The sequence below is a fragment of the Diabrotica virgifera genome, chromosome 7, assembly GCF_917563875.1.
Source record: "Diabrotica virgifera virgifera chromosome 7, PGI_DIABVI_V3a".
Taxonomy (NCBI): Eukaryota; Metazoa; Arthropoda; class Insecta; order Coleoptera; family Chrysomelidae; genus Diabrotica; species Diabrotica virgifera.
In genome coordinates this window covers 53,822,513-53,842,651 of record NC_065449.1, presented here as the reverse complement: position 1 = coordinate 53,842,651, position 20,139 = coordinate 53,822,513, and the positions used below count along the sequence as shown (strand labels likewise).

Below are 20,139 nucleotides of genomic sequence, written 5' to 3'. Positions count from 1 at the left end.
ATATTGCTGCGACAACAAAGATTTTTTTGTACCATATCAAAAAAATAATTTTATAAATTGCCAGTTCTAACCCTTGGATAAAGTGTGAAGGAAAGATTATTCTCACGATTTCTTTATTTTTTTTATTGATATTGACTGATTATTGCAGTCAAAAACATTGTAAGGAATTGCCTCGATTCCCCAACAATGTATTTACCTCAGCATCTCGCATATTTCGTCTTGCCAGCAAGTGTCCCCAAATTTGACTTGTCCGGAGATTCTCTGTTAGCAAGTGCGCCGACACCAAAAAAAAAGCGATACAACATCACTAATTAAAATATCGGTTTATATTTTTGTTGTCTACTCTCCCACCGCAGCCAATTTTTTCATTAAATTTAAAAATAGTTAAGATTTAGAAAAAAAAATTAACAAAATCCAAAAAAAATTAATTCAGATATGTATAATACAATATTCCAGTTAACAAAATAAAAACCAATAATCCGTCGTTTGTCACCATTAATCCCTATATCCTAAAGATAAATAACAGTTTGTCAACGAAAAATCCATTCGAACAAATTAATGTTCGTCGACGAATTGTACATTCGATGAATTGTGCATTCGACCAACTGTTTGTCGACCAAATGTTGTCGACTAATTTTCCGTCGACGAAGTGTTCTCGACCAACTTTCCTAGACCCCAATCACACATATTATAAAATAAAGTCTAACTCTGATACAGTTTGCACTTTGAAGCTCTTTTGTGGCGCGTTTTACTTCAAATTTAGCAAATATTATGGAAAAATTTTTCAAAATAGAACTAGAATTTTATTTTCCATCAAAATAAAAATACATTTTCGCGCCACGTAATATTTATATGAGCTCTTTTGTAGCTGGAATATCGTATGCGCCACTCATTTTTACGGCGCTTAGCGGTTTTTTATTCTTGTCATAATACACAATAAAATACACGAAGAATTAAGAATAAGCGAGCTCAAAAAGAGCGATAGAAAACACACATAAAACTACAGAGGTATCAATTTGCTGAATACTATCCTGAAACTTACGGTATCAATTTGGTGACTACTATTCTGAAAATTTTATAAGAACGAATAAACCAGTTCATAAACTTAGCAGATGAATAAGATTTTCGTACAGGAATATCGTGTACCGACGTAATATTCGTTATCAAACAAAGGTTACAAAGAAATCATTAGATTACAATAGACCCTCATTTATATGTTTGATTGACACGAAGAAAGCATTTGACAGAGTAAGACTTTAAGATTTAATGCATCTCTTGTGGAATAAAGAGACTCGCTGGACTGCTGGACAATGTAAAATTAATTGAAAACGTCTATGAAAACATTAAGATGGAAGTCAGAATAGATGGACAACTTACGAAACATATAGATACAAGTAATGGAATGGGAATTTAGGTACTAGGGGGTTAACTAAACGATATGCTATTTAATATAATCATGAATAAAGTTATAGAGAGCCCGAATAAAAGAAGATAAGTCAGAATGAAGAAGACTTAAATTAAGTTCTCTCTTACGCAAACGATGCAATATTGATAGCCCAAAAGGAAGGTAGCCCTCAAAGACTCGTTCACATATTTAATAAAAGAGAAAAATAATTTAAGGTGACGATTTCAACTCAGAAAACAAGAAAAGTAGTAATCAGTAAAGAACCAATAAAATATAAACTGAAAGTCGATAAAGTAAGCATTGAACAAATAAATGAAATAAACTACTTGGGGATTATACTGTCCAGTTATGGAGACGTTGAAAAAGTAGTAAGAGATCACGTACAAAAGCAAATAGATCAGCAGGATTCTTTAATTACAGTAATTAAGATTTAACCGATACGTTAACTGTGAGACGAAATTCAGAACCTATAAGGCCAGTATAAGACTATTAATGACGTTTGCATCAGAAAGAAGATCCGATTCAGCCAAAACACAGACAGTGATGGAAACAGCAAGAATGAGCATACTCAGATGAATTACAGGACACGCTGAGAAACCGAATAATTAATGACGAAATCAGATCAAAATGAAATTGGCAGGGAAAGAAATTAATTAAGTGGGAACAAAACTAGCAGTATGATTTGTTTTAGATTGTTACATAATAATATTCTGCTATTATTCTGTCACATTGTTTGTGATGTAAATACATACATCTCTAATAGTAATAATAAAATACTGCTTTATTATTTCATACATAGTAATATTTTGTTTTTCTTTTATTTTCTTAGTAACTAGTTTAAAGTTAAAATCGGTAAGCAGGAATCTATATTGCCATTAATTCCTGATGTTCCTAGTGCCTGCCTAAAATCATTTAACAATAAATTTTAGGATTTTAGGAGTAGCGTTTATTTCTGTTATTTTTTACCTGTGTGTTACTTTTCTGTTAGCGATTTTAGGTTAAAAATGATTTAAATATATTAACACAATGTAATTGCTATCAATTCCCACATCACCGATTGGTAAATTCAATCAAATGTGATTGCTTTTACATGATAATTCTCTAGTAATTATGTCTGATACTTACTTGTATTTATTCACTGGTCTATTAGTTATGATATATTAGAACACAGAGGGTTCTATTTATTAGTTTCACATATGATATGATATCAATATAATTTTCAAGCACGTTCAAGTAACTGACATGTGTTTCTGTTTATTTCAGGATATTAAAACAACCAGGAAAGGCTATTTTCTATTTGTTTACTATAATGGTAAGTACACATTATTTGCAAATCTAATATTAAATATTTAAACAATAATTTTATATTAACTTTACTTTACTTCTTCGTGTCTGGATCCGACTACAGTTTTTCTGCCCAATATCGGGCTACGTCTACACCCTTTGTATTTGCGAGCCATAAATCATCGAGGGTGCACTGTGATGGGCAAAGTCTGCATACTCTCAGATGCTCCACGCTCTGTATTTCCCCATATTCACAAAGTGCGTCGTTATCTGTCTTGATGCCCCATTTAATAAGGTTCTGTTTTACAGGGGCAATACCTGTGTGTATTCGGTTGAGTGTCCGCCAGGTTCTAAAGTACAGGTTCATTCCATTAGGTCGTTCTGGATGTAGGGGGAACAGTTCGGGTGGTTCGACACTGACATTTCTCATAAACCTTTTCCTTGATTTAAGTCGGCTGATTCCTGGCGGTTCGTCAAACCCGTATAATTGGTGCCTTTAGGGGTGTCTAGATCTACCCCAGACGGGACAAGCATATTCCCGTTGAGAAACATAAGGCCTCAGCTGTTGACTTTAAGACCTAGGGATTTGCACCCCACTTGCTCCCTACAAGTTTCCGGAGAAGGTTGTTTCTCGTAGAAACCTTTTGTCATGTGCTTTGACAGTGGAATTTATTCGTTAGTGACCGGTCTAGTATCACTCCAAGATATTTGGTCCTATCAGTATGTTCCAAGCGTTGCCCTTCCCAAGAAACATTCAGTTTTACATGCGCCAGGTGGTTGTTGAGGTGGAATGCACATACTTGGGTTTTAGTAGGGTTTGGCTTTAAAGAGTTTTGTTTGTAGTAAGTTGACATCATGTTTAAAGCCTCCTCCATTGTCGACTCTACTTGTGTGAGTGTTTTCCCCTTTAAGGCGATACCAAGGTCGTCAGCGTACACAAAACTCTCAGTCCCAGGGTGCATTGGTTGGTCATTGGTGTAGATGTTAAATAGGGACGGTGCCAGAACGCTTCCTTGAGGTAGGCCATTTTTTTTGGGTTCCTTATCTGCTCTTCTTTCCATTTAACACAACGTAGAAGCGTCTATTAGACAACAGTGATCTAATGATATTTACCAGGTCATAGTCAAGCACAGTGTTATAGATCTTAGTTAGCAAGGTTTTGTGGTTTATCGTATCGTAGGCCGCTGTGAGGTCTATCAAGGCTACTCCCACTATCTCCCTCTGCTCAAATCCCTCCTCTATGTGCTCTGTGAGGTTCAGCACTTGGCCTGTGCATGATTTACCTGGTCTGAAGCCTGCTTGTTGTGGGATTAGTTTTGCATCTAATGTTTCCTGGATGCGGTTCAAAATGAGGCGTTCATACAATTTATATAAATGACATAGAAGAGATATCGGACGGTAGCTACTCGGTAGTTCAGGTTCTTTACCAGGTTTCAGAAGGGCTACTACTTTTGATTTATGCCACGTTTGTGGAATCTGGTAGGTAGAGCGACAGATGTTAAATAGATCGAGCACCCATTGCCTCGCTTTTTGCCCGAAGTGTTTTTTTTTTATATTAAAAGAGGTTATAATAAAAGCTTATATTTTGAGGGGGGTGGTATATCTCGAAAAAGAACGATTTTATACCCACAAGCTGAAACTTATTTTAATCGATAGAATTTACCAATATGATAATATATAAAAGTTTACCGAAATCTTTTCTTGGCTATATTTTTTAATTTGTAAACATTTTTAAACAAATAAAAAATTGTTTTTTTTTCGCTTCAAAACCTCTTTTTTCAATACAACTTAGATTATTTTAAGACGAAAGTCGAAAGTTATAATAAAGTTATTATTGTTACTAAAAATAAGAAATACAAGAAAATGACAAATGACAAAAAAAACTGATGCTTAACGGACAAGCAAATTGTACCCGAAGCAATAAAACACTAGAAAATATTTAAAAACCTACATTATCTTATCTCATAAACGATCTTCGGAATAAAACTCACACAGCTCAAACGTTTTCCTTTCCAAACCTTGAAAATCTAAATGAATAATTCGTTAATGTGATTAAAAAATAATATAACAACCTACTTTGCCACAAGATCCCATTTCCTATCTCCCTAATTCAAGAAAGATCTCCAATTCGCTTGGAATTCTATTTCTTTGACTTGGTTCTCACTTGGATAATAGGAAACAAATAATTAGAGCAAATGATACAGACTCCAGTCTCAACAACATTGTTTGTGGGATACCACAAGGTTCAGTAGTGGGTCCTCTACTTTTCCTTATCTATTTATTACTTTTTATCTACTTATTAATGACATTACGATTTTAAAAATCGATGGAAAATTTTTTCCTTTTGCTGATGACACCAGTATTACTTGGAGAACTCAAATATTGCAACTGTTCATGCTACTATAACTTCTGATCTACTTACCTGGTCCTACTCTTATTTACTCTGTTTTAACTTAGATAAAACAATAGCATTATCCTATAGAGGATCACTCCAACCTTCTTAATAACAGCCAGATCAGTATCGTTGATTCTGTAAAATTTATTGGTATTTTTTTAGACAGCAACCTTAAAAAATCTATCCTTCATATCGATTTGTTAAGAGACTAGGCCTCAGCTTGATATGCAATACGATCTGTTTCGAGGGAAATCAATTTGGCATCTTCCAAAAGTACATATTTTTCTTTGTTCGAGTCTCATCTACTATAAGGTGGTCTCGCCTTCTATAAGGTCTTTCTTTTTGAGGTTCCGCTACAGCTGCCGAACCCGATGTTATTTTTAAATTACAAAAAAGAGCAATAAGGTATATGTTTGGCCTCAGAAGAACAACACACTACAGAAGCTACTTTAAATATCACGGGAATTTAACACTTCTTTTTTTATATATTTTAGAAACCTGTTTGCTTAATTCGTAAACACTTACAAGTTTTTCCAACAAAACCTAATCATGACAACTCCACCAGAAATTCTACCTGTGATGTCTATTTACCGATCCCGTCCACTGAATTAGTAAAGAAACCTATATTATATTCTACAAAAAAGCTATACAACCATCTCCCTTTACAACTTAAATCTGCAACATCTTTCCCCAAGTTTCGTAAAATTGTTGAATATCGTTGAATACCCCGTTGAATATCGTTGAATTGGGGTATCCAATCAAGGATATTATTCAGTATTGAATAACTAAGAAATTACTGTACTCTTATAGTAGTATTTTTTTTATATTTGATGTGTTTCAGCAGCTTAAACGGGGTCCGGAAAAATAATCCCCGGACAAATAATCCCGGACAAAAATCCCCACAAATTATCCCTGGACAAAAAATCCCCGGACAAAAAATCCCCGGACAAAAAATCCCCGGACAAATAATCCCCGGACAAAGAATCCCCGGACAAAGAATCCCCACAAAAAATCCCGGCGAAATATTCCCCACAAATTTTTTTGGACAAAATATCCCCACAGAAAATCCCGGACAAACATCCCCAAGAAATATTTGCTGCCGAATGAATAGTTCTCCAAAACTTTTCCCGAAATTTTACCAAATTTCGAATTTCAATTCCATGCTGAAAACTTCAAAAATTTACATGACAAAAGAGTGAGTTTTTTCAAAAATCGTGGAAGATATAGGGAATGAGCTAAGGCTCCGTTCTCATGACAGGCGCGTATCAGTTACATTTAGGTCATTAAAACCATGTGAATGGCCTCAAATAATATGTATGTAGTTGTAATCTCGTCTTATCAAAACGCGCGTTTAGCGCCTGTCATGAGAACGGGGCCTTAGCTTATTCCCCATATCTTCCACGATTTTTGAAAAAGCACAATCCTTTCTCATGTAAAATTTGAAGGTTTCAGCATGGAATTGGAATTCGAAATTTAATAAAATTTCGGGAAAATTTTTAGAGAACAATTCGACAGCAAATATGTCTTGGGGATTTTTTTCCGGGATTTTTTGAGGGGATATTTTGACCAAAACAATTTGTGGGGATTATTTGTCCGGGATTTTTTGTCCGGGGATTTTTTGTCCGGGGATAATTTGTGGGAATTTTTTGTCCGGGATTATTTGTCCGGGGATTATTTGTCCTAGCTTCGCTTAAACTTAATAAACTTATTAGTTCCTAAGGTTAATTAGGTATTATCGAATTTGAAATTTAATTAAAGTTTGCAATAGATAGTTTTTGTTTTGTTTCATTATTTTTTATTTTATAATATTGACAATTTATGTAATTTCAGTAAATTGTATTTGTTATTGTTTTTGTTCTGTGACTATTATTTGTAAGCTTTGTCTATAAAATTGTAGAATTTTCAATGACATTAAAGCTAATTTCTATTATATTCTATCTTTCACTTAAAATTAGGTTGAAAACATATTTAATTGGAGTATCGGACCCACGCAAACTGCTGCTATCGGAGTGGAAAGAGCCACCAACTGACTTATCGACTTATTTTTAGAAACAACAGACGTAATATCAATTCCTTTTGTGTAACCGAAAGTGCAGCGTCAATTAAAAAGTTGCACAAAAGTTACAAATCAGTAAAAGCAGGTCGCTGTAAGTTGTAACGAGATCGGCGATTATATCTTTTGTTTATTGGGCGCCATGTTAGCTGAATAACCGACAAGTGGCCTTATAAGTAAAACAATTATAATTACGATGGTTGATGCCGCGAATGGCAAAAGGGGAGAATGTTGTGTGCCACGGCTCACAGGTGAAATGGATGGTTAATTGGGTGTTGCAAGTTGCACTCTTTGGGGGAAACCATGAAAGGTGAGAGATACGTGCGTTTGGTGGGAAGGCTGCGTCAAGAATGGCGCCATCAGTCTACGATAAGAAAGTTTACAACAATACGGAAGTGGATTAAGAGAATATGTTAATATCTCTTATGTCTGTTTAAGCAGCAAATTTTTATTATTGTTATTCAATACGATTTTCCTATCATTTATAACAACCAACACATAAATATATAATAATTAGTGAAAATACTGATATGTTTTGTACACACTTCTGACAAATCAAAGAATGGGAACAGAAAAGTATTTTTGAAGGGCGTGAAGATTTTTAATTTCCTAGCCAAACACTTTTGATCTTCAGAGCTATGCTACAATAAAAAATCTCTAATAAGTTACTAAATTTAGATTGAACAAAGTTGAACTTACGTCAAAGGTTTATACCACTAAAATGAGAGTTGAGTTGCCAAAAAATCCTTGTTTCTTTTATTAAACACTTTGGTAGATGTAATCTTCTTCTTTAGCCTGTTTGCATCAACTCCTGGAGAAAGTCCTCTCCATAAGTTCTCCATTCTTCCCTGTTTTGTGCCATTTGGTGCCAGTTTCTCCCCATTATTGCTTTGATGTCGTCTAGTCATCGTTTTTGTGGTCTTCCTCTACTACGACTGTGCTCGCGTGGTCTCAAAGGTACCTACAATATTTTTCATCCACCTTTCGACGTTTTGATCATTTCATTTGCGTAATTCTCCCAATTATATCTTCCACCTTGTCCTGTTAAACACGTCCTCATTTCGTATATGTTCCCTCAGAGAACATAACTCGTTAGATCGCCCTCTGTGTCATTCTCAATCTATTGGTTGAAACCTCTGTGTCTGTAAGTGTCATCGTCTAAATTCAATAGGTCATAACTGGTAGAATACTACTGTTGAATACCTTTTTCTTTAGATTTATTGGCATCTTTTTGTTTTTAAACTCATCACTGAGTCTTCCTACTGCAGCCTAAGTCATTCGGATTCTTCTAGTTACCTCTGCCGTTTGGTTCTGTTTGCCTCGTTTGATTATGTGACCTAGGTACCTATCAACCATGCTAAGGGAAGAATTTGAAGTTTTGTCTTTGACTAGTAGGCGCAAATTTGTAATGGCAATGATTTTATATAAAATAATTAATAATATTTCAGGTACAATTGATTTACGAATGCGGATACCATTTAATGTTCCTCGAAAAGCAACGAGATATCAGTTGTTGTTTGGAAAAATAAGAACATCTGTTTGCTCTCCTCTAGAGGCCATGTTGAAACTAGCGAACAATATAAATTTAGTAAAAAACATTGATTTTACAATGTCAGTTGGTTGCTATAGATATATAGTGCAAGAGCACTTTAAACTAGTAGATGGATAATAGATATCATTAGTCTAGCTGTTTTTGTGTTAAAGTCTTCTATATCTGCCTATCAATAGTTGTGCTAATGACTGTATATATTAGTTATATTTGTTATATAAAGTTTATGATTATAACTGTCTATGTAAAAAGGTTTTAGGACCTGTTTGGATTTTTATAAATAAATAAATAAATAAATAATATACTCTTCGACACTTTCGATCTCACTTCCATCTTAGTCGATTGAGATATATTGATTTGTCATCACTTTTGTTTTATTTAAGTTTATTTTTAACCTGGCTTTTTCAAATTCTTGTTTAAGCTCCTTTAGCATGCTGAAATACTTAATTAATATTTATAAACTACTTTGTGGGGATTGTAACATGACTTAAGAATACAGAAAAATTAAACTTTCGACAGCACATTAAATTTGACAACCATTCCTTTTCCCAAATACAGTACAATCTTACATGATCTACCAACTATAAATTATAGACAAATGAATGTTGTAGAAAGCGTCGAGATATCAAAAGAAGTAAAACTAAAACCTGATTTTTTGCAAAAATACACAAATCAGTCTCAATTGCAACTACAAACCTCTGTTTAAATTATTGTGGGAGACTTTAGGGAAAGAAGTATTATCCCATGCAAGCTAATGAATGTTTTTAAATTTTTTCATGAAATATTAATTTATCTTTGTAATTGTTGCTTTCACAATTTGTTCATTTTAAGAAAGAAAGTTTTAAAATTTAATTAAAATTTGTACAGTTCCATCATATTAATGTACGTAAATCTGCTCAACTAATAATACCGTAACCCTTAACTAGCATCAAATATTGTCCTGTACAAATTAAAAGGATCGGATTTTTATTTTTTTGGGTACCTAACTTGTCAATTGAATTATTTTGGACCTTCAGTCTCCTTTCATCATATATTTAATTAAAGAAAAAACAAGATTTATGTAACTTAATTTCAGAAAATCTTTAATACATTTCTTAATTTTTGAATTTCAATTTTCTCAATTTTTTTCACTATTCAAATATTGTAACTTCCTGTATATAAGACAAGAGTAAGAAACCGCTATACGCCGTAAAAATGAGTGGCGCACACAATATTCCAGCTACAAAAGATCTGATATGAATATTACGTGGCGCGAGAATGTATTTTCATTTTGATGGAAAATAAGATTCTAGTTTTATTTTAAAAATTTTTTCCATAATATTTGCTAAATTTGAAGTAAAACGCGCCACAAAAGGATAACTTCGCGCCACAAAAGGATAACTTTGACACAATTTGCATTTGAAGCTCTTTTGTGGCGCGTTTTACTTCAAATTTAGCAAATATTATGGAAAAATCTTTTAAAATAAAACAATAATTATATTTTCCATCAAAATAAAGATACATTATCGCGCCACGTAATATTCATATCAGCTCTTTTGTAGCTGGAATATTGTTAGCGCCACTCATTTTTACCTTGTATCAGGAGTTTTTTAAAGTTATTTATAAATTAATTGTATGAAGTTGAATGCAACGTTTATCGAATACACGTTAAGCTTTATAAATAGTGTCGCATGTAGGGATATTATGCGCCACTGGCGAGAACTGCCGTTCTCTGGTAATAAGTTTTTAACGTACACCATACACAAAAACAACGCTAACTTACATTATTATGCTTCCAATTGGATTTTTCCATTTTTTTAATTTATTGGTTTTTAACCCTAACTTTTTTATTTTTTATATTAGAAAGTTTGTTAAAACATTTTTTTGAAGGTTTTTATAAGATCTATAAGACTATTAATATTAAATCCTTTTAAAATCCTCAGTCGCAAAAAGGGGTGACTTTGAAAGGGTTGGTAAAGGTGGTTTTTGCATGTTATTACAAGTTCTAATTGTCTGTAGCTCACTCAATTTTTGTCGTAGAAAAAATTTTCGTAAACCAAGTTCTTAAGAATTAAACAAGATACATTTTCATATGTAAACATTTTTTCGCATCTCTGATGCTAATCTTTCTATTCTGAAGAAATGGGCATGTTTTACCGAACTACAAAAATCGTTATTCGCTTTTAACTCCAGTTGTTTTAAAATTAATTGTTTTAAGCCGGTCAAACTTCTGTAATCTATTAAAAATACCTACATAAATAAAAAATACGGAATAAGGTCGATGACTAATTTTAATTAGGGTGGTAATTAGGGGGTTGTTTCCGATAACTTTTTGACTGAAAAAAATAGGGACTAACATTCTTTTCATTATAAGTCACTTAATTTTTAAGCTACAGACTTTATTTTTTATTTTTGAAGATAGATCTTTTTAAACATTTAAAATTATTTTCTATAAGTTATCCTCGAAAAATACATAGTTTTTCCGTCTTTTGACTTTGAAACTATTTAGAATTTGACGAAGAAAAGCTAACATATTATAATAAAGTACAGCTCGATTACTATTGGTCTTAAAGAAAATTAAAAAAAAAACACTTTTTCTTTTTTAAAAGGTACATATTCGTTAAGTAAAGTTGTTTTAATAAAACAAAAACTTTTTGAGTTATTAGCAGAAAACTGATTAATAACATTGATTTTTTCGATATAAAACTAACACTTTCGATATCCAATAAATCGAAAACTATTAATTGTATCACAAAAATGTATAAAACATTTTTTGCTTACAATTAAGGTTTTTACCAACATTTGTGGTCAAAATATAATAAAAAATTTCCACCCCTGAGATAGGGTGGCAACCACTCCATGGTAAAAGCGTCTTTCGGCATCATATAGATTTTGATCCTTGGACTATCCCCTACTTATTGTCAAATTTTCAAGCAAATCGGTCCATTCTGAAAAAATTGAGAAGTGAAAAGTTTCAGTTCCTGGACTAATTATACATTTGGAGCTCTATAACTTCTGAACGACTTAACTGATTTTAATGAATAAACATGAGTTTGAAACGTATTAACAAGTAGTATCTCATGCATCCAAGATCAAGTATGATAACTGAACGTATTACAGGAACTATTGAGCTTGAAAAACCGTTTTTCCCATAAGAAATAGATTTGATCATACTTATGAAGTCTATAACTTAAAAATTCGAATTTTTCCAGATATCAGGTATACACCGTTAGATGCAACTAGAGACCTCCTACAAACGCTCAGTTATTGGCACAATTCGTAAGCTGAAATTTTGAGTACTTAATTGTCGAATACCAAAATTTAATTTTTTTTAAATTTTAATTTTAATTTAACCAAAAATGTTTAATTTTTCAGTTTTTCGGCTATGGTGAGCAGTCTATATGCCTCAACTTCATAGCTTAGGCACCATTTAAAAGTTTAACTCAACCCTATTGATTTGGTGTACTTGCGGTTTTCCTGTCTCTCCGTGAACCAGGGTGTAAAAAAAATACAGGTCATAAATTAATTCGCATATTCTGAGACCAAAAATAGTTGGATTGAACCTAACTTACCTTAGTACAAATGTCCACGGAAAAAAAGTTACAGCCTTTTGAAGTTACAAAATGAAAATCGATTTTTTCCAATATATCGAAAACTATTAGATATTTTTTATTGAAAATGGACTTGTGGTATTTTTATGGCAGTAGTATTTTGAGAAAAAATTATAATGAAATTTGGACACCCCATAAAAATTTTATGGGGGTTTGGTTCTTTTAAACCCCCCAAACTTTTGTGTACGTTCCAATTTAATTATTATTGTAGAGCGATTAGTTAAACACAGGTATTTAAAAACTTTTTGTCTCTTAGTACTTTTTTCAAAAGTCAGTTTTTATCGAGATATTTGAATATTTGTCAAATCCACCACATATATGTATATGGTAAAGTACGGTTATGGCGACTTGGTAATAATATGAAAATTTATTTATGATTTACATTTTTAAGTATATTTTGAACCATATTAAAAAAGAAGCCACATCTCGATAAAAGATGCTTTATCAAAAAAATACAGAGGCAAAAAATTTTTAAAAACACTGTGTTTAACTAATGGTACCGCAGTAATAGTTTAATTGGAACATACACAAACATTTGGAGGGTTTAAAGGAACAAAACCCTCATAAAATTTGTATGTAAATATATTAAAAAAGAAGGCGCAACTCGATAAAAACTGCCTTATCGAAAAAATACTAAGAGGCAAAAAAGTTTTAAAAATATTGAATTTAACTAATGGCACCACAATATTAATTTATTTGGAACGGACACAAAAGTTTGGGGAGTTTAAGGGAACAAGACCCCCATAAAATTTTTATGGGGTACACAAATATCACTATAATTTTTCTTTAAGATGTTCTTTCCATAAGAATGCTACATGTCCATTTTCAACAAAAAACCTCTAATAGTTTTCGATATATTCATAAAAACGATTTTTATTTTGTAAATTCAAAGGGCTGTAACTTCTTTTGTGTGCATATTTGTACTAAGGTAAGTTAGGTTCATTCGAACTATTTTTGGTCCCAGAATATGCGGTTTAATTTATGACCTGTATTTTTGTTACACCCTGTATAGTATATACGCATACGCCTAAAAAATATGCTATTTTGTATCTCTCTAGCCCTCTAGCTGGCTTACGGGTAGTCAAAAGTCAAAAATTACACCGGTTCTGAATCGGCCCTCACACCCTCTTAAAACACAGAAAAAAAATTCAGATCGCTGTAGCTTTTCCACACACATACATACATACAAACATATTTCCCCTTTTTAAATAAAAATTGAGTTATACTTCTGAGCTCGGTAACTTTTGAATGGTATAACCGATTTTCAAAATTAGACATCCGTTGGAAAGGTAATGATCAGTATTATCAGAAACCGTAAAGGTCGGACTTAAATTTTTGAAATTATTGGGAGTTTTGGGGACGAGAACTAAAAACAGACCCTAAATGGGAAGTGCCGTTAAATCCACACCCTTGGACCAAAATGAAGAGTTGACATATGGATGGGTGAGTCTTTTCCTAAACTTTAAGATGGGATTTGGTCCAATTTTCAATTCAGTCAGATTTAGAAAATCGAAAATTTCGTGTGTGTATATATAGTGTCGCTTGTAGGGGTATTGTTGTTGGGGACACTTGTGTGCCACTGACGAGAACTGCCGTTCTCTGGTAATATGTCAACTGTGATTTATTGTGAAAAAGAGGAAGCATCTAGACAGGGAAGTATCTTTCTGTCTGAGTCAACTATCAGTTTATTCTTCATTCTTCCGGTTCAGCTGGAAGGTTTTTGAAACCTTACCAGGCTCAAAATTATTTTAACGTGTTTTTTGAAAGTTCCATGTGCTGTCCTGTATGTGCTTATCAGTAATATTAGTAATAATAGATAGTATTAAAATTTTCAACGACCAAAGGTTTTTTTTATAAAAAAACAAGGATATTTTGGCAATTCTAAAATGGAATCTCTCTTTTTAGTGGTACTATTTTTTTTGCAAAAATCAGAATGTTACCCCTCGCATCCACCTCAATACAGATCCGCCATGGTCTAGTTTGCGACCCAATTTTCCATAATTATTTTCACCGCGCCCCCCCCCCCCTCGTACAATAACAAAATATATCATATGCAATAACAGTGTACCTTAAGCATTTTGACAAAAATTTCAACACCGATTCGGAACAGATTGTCTCTTTTCGCGGGAAGTTCCGAGTTATTTTGAACATTCTCGGTCGTCTGCCTGCATCTCCATCTTCTCAGTTCTGACTCTGACCAACTAGTCTTTGTCTTAGTCGAGTCAGTTCAGGCAGTACTTCTGTAACTGTTAAATTTATTGTGGATGTGTACATATTATGTTCTAGTTACACCCTGTTTCGGTCAACTTTTCTCTGCAGAACAAGCCCAAGGAAGTCAGTAATTTACATTAAATTTTTTGATAATTAGTATTCATTAGTATTAATATAGTGTTAATTAGTATTAATTTAGTATTCAATGCTCTTTAATTATAAATCCTTGTCAGTGTTCCTGGGTATTTTATTTTGTCAGAATTTTGTTTTGCTTTGCTTTTAGTAAATTAGTCAATGTTGGTGTTTTTTTATATACTCACGCCCCACCTCCATTACTAAAAGCGCGCCACCCTAAGGGGGCGCGCCCCACTGATTGAGAATCACTGGTCTAGGTGAAAAATACATTTTTGAACCTAAAGAACGTTGTTTAGTTTGTTTGAAATAAAATGTCATTATACTGATTACAATGTTGAAACTTACAACTCATTTTATACATACAGTTCTAGTGCTTCTTCAGTTACATTATACAAATCTTTCTTTAATCCAGGTTAACCTGTTGTATTTGGTCCTTCGTTCAAAGGAAGTGCAGAAGTGAACATACAATTTTGGGGATGGATTTGATTGCACTTAGGAACCTTACTGAATAACATTTTTTTAGATACCTTTCATAATAGATTTTAAAGTACCACAATTATGGTAGTAAAACTCTTCACCTTAGATAATAATCATGTCTGGGGATTTCGCTTACTTGAAATAATATCTTTTTGAGGGCTCAAATTTAAAGTATTGTTGACAAGTAGGCTTAAGTTTGATCTATTGCTTCTTGTTTCCAGTCAAGAACTTCTACGTCAACGCCTGATCGTTGAATAGCCGCATATTTTTGAATATTTTGACGTCATGATTTTTGATAATTTATTGTTTCTTATTCTCGTTTTAACAAAGTATAAATAAACTGTTTGGTGGTATGAAGGAACGGTCTCGTAGGGGAAATATTAATTATTGTTCTTCTTCATTGTTTTTGTGGGCACATAGTAGCGCGCAGTATACTAGTAACTTTGTAGTAACAATTAGCGTCTCTTTGCAAAGACAATGACGTCGACTTTGTAAAGTAACAAGACACTTACTCAACACACACACTACACATTACTCCCCTGACTTAGTGATAAGTTATACAATTACGTGGCTAAAGGTTCTAATTCTAAACCAAAGCCAGAATCAGAGAAAAAAAAACTTTGTAACATAACAATCATGGTTTTGTTTTTATTTTGGCCGTTACCTATATCAGCAAAGGGCCTAATCTTCTTAATATGCGATATATCTACATTTTATAGACCATAAAACAAACATGGCGCTCGTTTACATCTGGTTTAAGTCTTTTAAATCAGCTCCATTGGTCCGTAAAATAAGTGTAAGGCTCCGTACTAAAGCAATTTTCTGTAGACATTTTGCCTGACATAGTAACCTGACAGTAAGCGTCAGGATCTGGAATTTTGGAATTTGGCAAATTTTTCTGGCAATCAAACGAAAGCCTAAGAACTTCCTTTTCTGCTGATTTTAGAAATGGGAAAACACTTCTTTTATGGGAGTTGGGAGAGCACTTTTCTTGAGGGCTTGAATTGCTTGTAGGGGAGAGTTGGACAAAACGGGATACCATTCTTGTTTATTTTTATTACGGAAAAAATGTTAAAGAAATTATCATATTATTATTTTTTATAGGTATAACATTTATTGAAGTACACAATTAACATATTTTTAGCTATTTTTAATGACTGGAAAATAGTAAAAAAAATATTTAATTAAGTCCTGCACATCCCGTTTTAGCATACCACGCCACGGTTGGTTGGATGAAACGGGATAGGTTCACAATATTTAATTTTTTGCATAAAATTATCTAAAAAGTATATCTAAGTAGATATAAGACTGCAAAGCAAAATTTATCTTTGAAAAAACAATATCTTTAGTAGTCAGAAACTTAAAAATAGGCCTTTTTTATTGCAAAATGACAAATAAGACCTTTTATTTAGGACTAGGTACGTATATCACAACAAAAGTCACATATAAAGATGTTGTTCTTTTCTGCAGTATGAGAATACGCTTTATCGCTATTTAAAAAATTAATAGGCCAACAAATAAATAGGTGGATAAAACGGGACATAAAAAACTGTATCCCATTTTATCCAACTTATAAGTGTCCCGTTTTGTCCAACTCAGACATTTTCCAAAACAGAAATGACTCCTGCCTAAACGAGAAACTAAAATTAGATAGACTACACATTAGAATATTCGTTAATGAGTGCTTAATTAAATGTAATAGTCACCGGAATTATATGTTTAGATATGTAGGCAAGATAATGTAGAAAACAACGCACTTAAAAGTACAAAGTACAAAAAAAATAGAGTCAAACAATTCTAAACACAGCAACTTTTCATCAAATAATGGCATCGAGGTAAAACGAACTGAGAATCTTAAAATGGCGACTGAGAACAAGTTTTCGTCGTTGTTCGATTGATAGCAGCACTAGATGGGTCTCTAGGCTAGGTATCCCGTTTTATCCGACTATCCCGTTTTATCCAACCCTCCCCTAACTATTGTTTTCCTTGTTAAAATTAAGAAGATCTAATTGTGTCGAAATATTTGTCATTTTGTAATTACAGCTTTTAACACATATGCCGCAGCATTTTAAAGTATTAAAAATATTTTATTCACTGGTATAGCATTGGTAAAAAGATATATGATAGACTCTTATCTACTTAAAGTTAAATTGTTGTTTTTTTCCAATTCTGTAACGGCAACTAAATAAGCTTTTCTCGCAAAATTTTCGTTCAAAACTGCTTAAACTACTTCGCAGAAATATTTGAACTTCAGCAACTCTATTTATCAAGATATTCCTTTCGGAAAATCGCTGATTTCTGGATAGACCACTCTTAATTCATTTCGTTCTTAGTTCATTTTCGCTATTTTTTGTGACATTATACAAATTCATAAACGCATACCTCTTCTTCTTTTTGTGTAAACATGACTCTGTCGGATTTTCCTTGTGCCTCCAGTAAGTTGCTCTTCGATCGTTTTCGTAGTCTTCCCACTGATCTTTTTCCTATTGAGAGACAGTCGCTCGCCATCCTTACTACTCTATTTGTTGTCACTCGGTTTATGTGGTCATTCCATTCTATGAAGGGTTTCCATCTCTGCTGTTTCTAGCATTATTTTTGTCCTGTCTATGTCAGATCGTGTTTCTGCCGCCTGTGTCATTATTGGTCTGATGACTGTTTTCCAAATTCTGCCTTCCATTTCTTTCCCGATATTTTTAATTCTCCATAATTGTTTCATTCAATCAACCTGCGCGCAGCTGCGGCCCTGTTTGCTTTATTCACTTGATCTTCCACTTTTTTTTTCGAGATTTGCGTAGCTAGATTGTCTGATGACTTGATATTTAAACTTTATCACTTTATCTGACCGTCCAACTCTAATTTAACCTTAGTAAATTTGCTGTTATATTGATGCATTTTGTCTTTTTTTGGGGAAACTTACATGCTAAATTGTTGGGCGGATATGTAAATTAGTGCAGCGTACGTTGTAAATCATCTTAACTTTGACAGATTAGTACAGTGGAACCTCGATAAGTCGGATTAATCGGGACAGCGGCCTATCCAAGTTATTGAAAATCCGGGTTAGGCGGTGAATATGGTAAAAATTTATAAAACACGGTATACTTACGGATAAACTCCATTATAATTGCAAAAACATGAAACACATATGCACAGTAGGTACATCTAAATTATGTACAGTTGTATACAGTATTGTTAATTCTTGGTAAAAACTTGGTCAAAATGTTTGTTTTGTCTAATGAAAATCGGTCCGGGTTAGCCAGACTTTCGGGTTATCGGAGGCCGACTTATTGGGGTTCCACTGTATTGCATTGTCTGCATAGCAGAGTATTTGAAGTTATTTTTCTTCCATTTGGTATCCTTTTTTAGTCCTTACCTTTTTATTATTTTATTCATGATCAGGTTGAACAATAGAAGACTCAGGGAACCCCTCTCTGTATTATCCTATTGCCAGCTTCAATTGAGTCAGTTAGTTCTTTATATATTTTTACCTTTATTGTTTTGTTAAAAAAACCTCAAGAAAAAGAAAAAATCTAATGAAAACAATGTTTACACAACTGTATGTAATGTTTCCCATTTAGTGCAAAGAAAGTAATCTTTTTTCATTTATACAATAATAATCAGTGCAGCACGTTAATAATTGTAATATCGTCGATATAAGCTCCTTAGTTAAGCTGCCCTACGTTTATACTGCAAGATTTGTACGAGTATATTTAGCACAAATAATATTTGTCCAACCAACCATGTTACAATTTTTGAGCTATAAGCAATACTTAGATACCTATGAATATTTTTTCTCTATTGTTTTAGATTTTGATCGTCAAAGAATCCCATGAGCATGGTCGATGCAATCATAACTGTTTCGGACCAGTAACGAGATTAAAAATCTACAATGAACTATCACATGGGTATCTTCACGTCAATGGTTCCAACGTAGTCACAACAGATGAATCAGATGGTAAGTCGTTCTAAAAAAGATAATATTATGTAAACCTTTTTTATTACTATTCCAATATCCCTAGCTACTGGGTATTACTGGCCTAGGTGTAAAAGACACTTATAAATACCACCGGATTTGTCAATATTTCTTTACTACCCCTATTTTTTGTTACAGTTTACAATTTAAATGCAGATTACACAAATGCTTTCTCTTACTGTTCACAAACGTTGGTTGCTTGTATCACTGCAAAAAATCTAACTTCCCACCATAGTAAGATCCCACCATCTAAATAATGAGATGAGACCCCATACTTCCTCGATCGTATCACCCAAACGTTATCCTCAATGGGTCAGCAAGTGCCTGGCCAGTATATTTTCGATATTATTTAATAGTTTACTGTGTATTGCGATGTTCTAGAGTAATGATCATTTTGTCATGAGAATCATTTCTGACACATGTTAATTTATGTTGATGCTTTTTTTTAATATTGTAATTCTATAATAAGAGTATCTTAATTCTCATTCCTAACTTAATTTATCAAGTTTCTATCTTGGGTCGTACCAATATTAATCACCTTTAGACACATACCCTGCTTAACTGCCTTCCCTTATCTTCTTTGGTATTTCTCTCCTACTCGTTCCAGTAACCCCCAGATCTTTGTGTTTGGTGATCATACTCATTCACATGATATACTCATTCTTAAGATGATCCTTTTTGTTTGGTCATTCTTATTTCCGCCACAGGCATCCGCTGTTCCTCTTTCTTTTTAATCGGAATTTTTCTGTCTCACAACACACCACTCGCTTTCTTCAACTTCATCCATCCAGCCCTAATTCTACTGCATGCATCTGCATCTATTTCTTCATTACTATGTAATACCGATCCTAGGTACTTAACTTAAAACTATTACTTTTAACCACAATTTCACCATTCAAAGATCCAATATGATGTGAGCAATTCCATATTTAGATAAAGCACATATTATGCCCATTAAATCCAATATTAATGGAGTTAAATCATCAATTAGCTCACTTATATTTTATGACCTAATTATTTTCAAATGTACTGTTATTTAAACAATGTTTATACTTACCCTCTACTTACGT

The 20,139-nt window shown here is 33.1% G+C and overlaps 1 protein-coding gene across 4 annotated transcripts in view; it reads left to right on the top strand.

Moving 5' to 3' along the window:
- Positions 1-20,139, top strand: part of LOC114334647 (uncharacterized) — a 702,930-nt gene that overhangs the window by 652,655 nt on the left and 30,136 nt on the right. For all 4 annotated transcript variants that reach the window (XM_028284740.2, XM_028284755.2, XM_028284761.2 and 1 more), the window contains 2 exons: positions 2,669-2,717; positions 18,904-19,051. In XM_028284740.2, the coding sequence (XP_028140541.1) occupies positions 2,669-2,717; positions 18,904-19,051 (197 nt within the window). The remainder of the gene's footprint in view (positions 1-2,668; positions 2,718-18,903; positions 19,052-20,139) is intronic.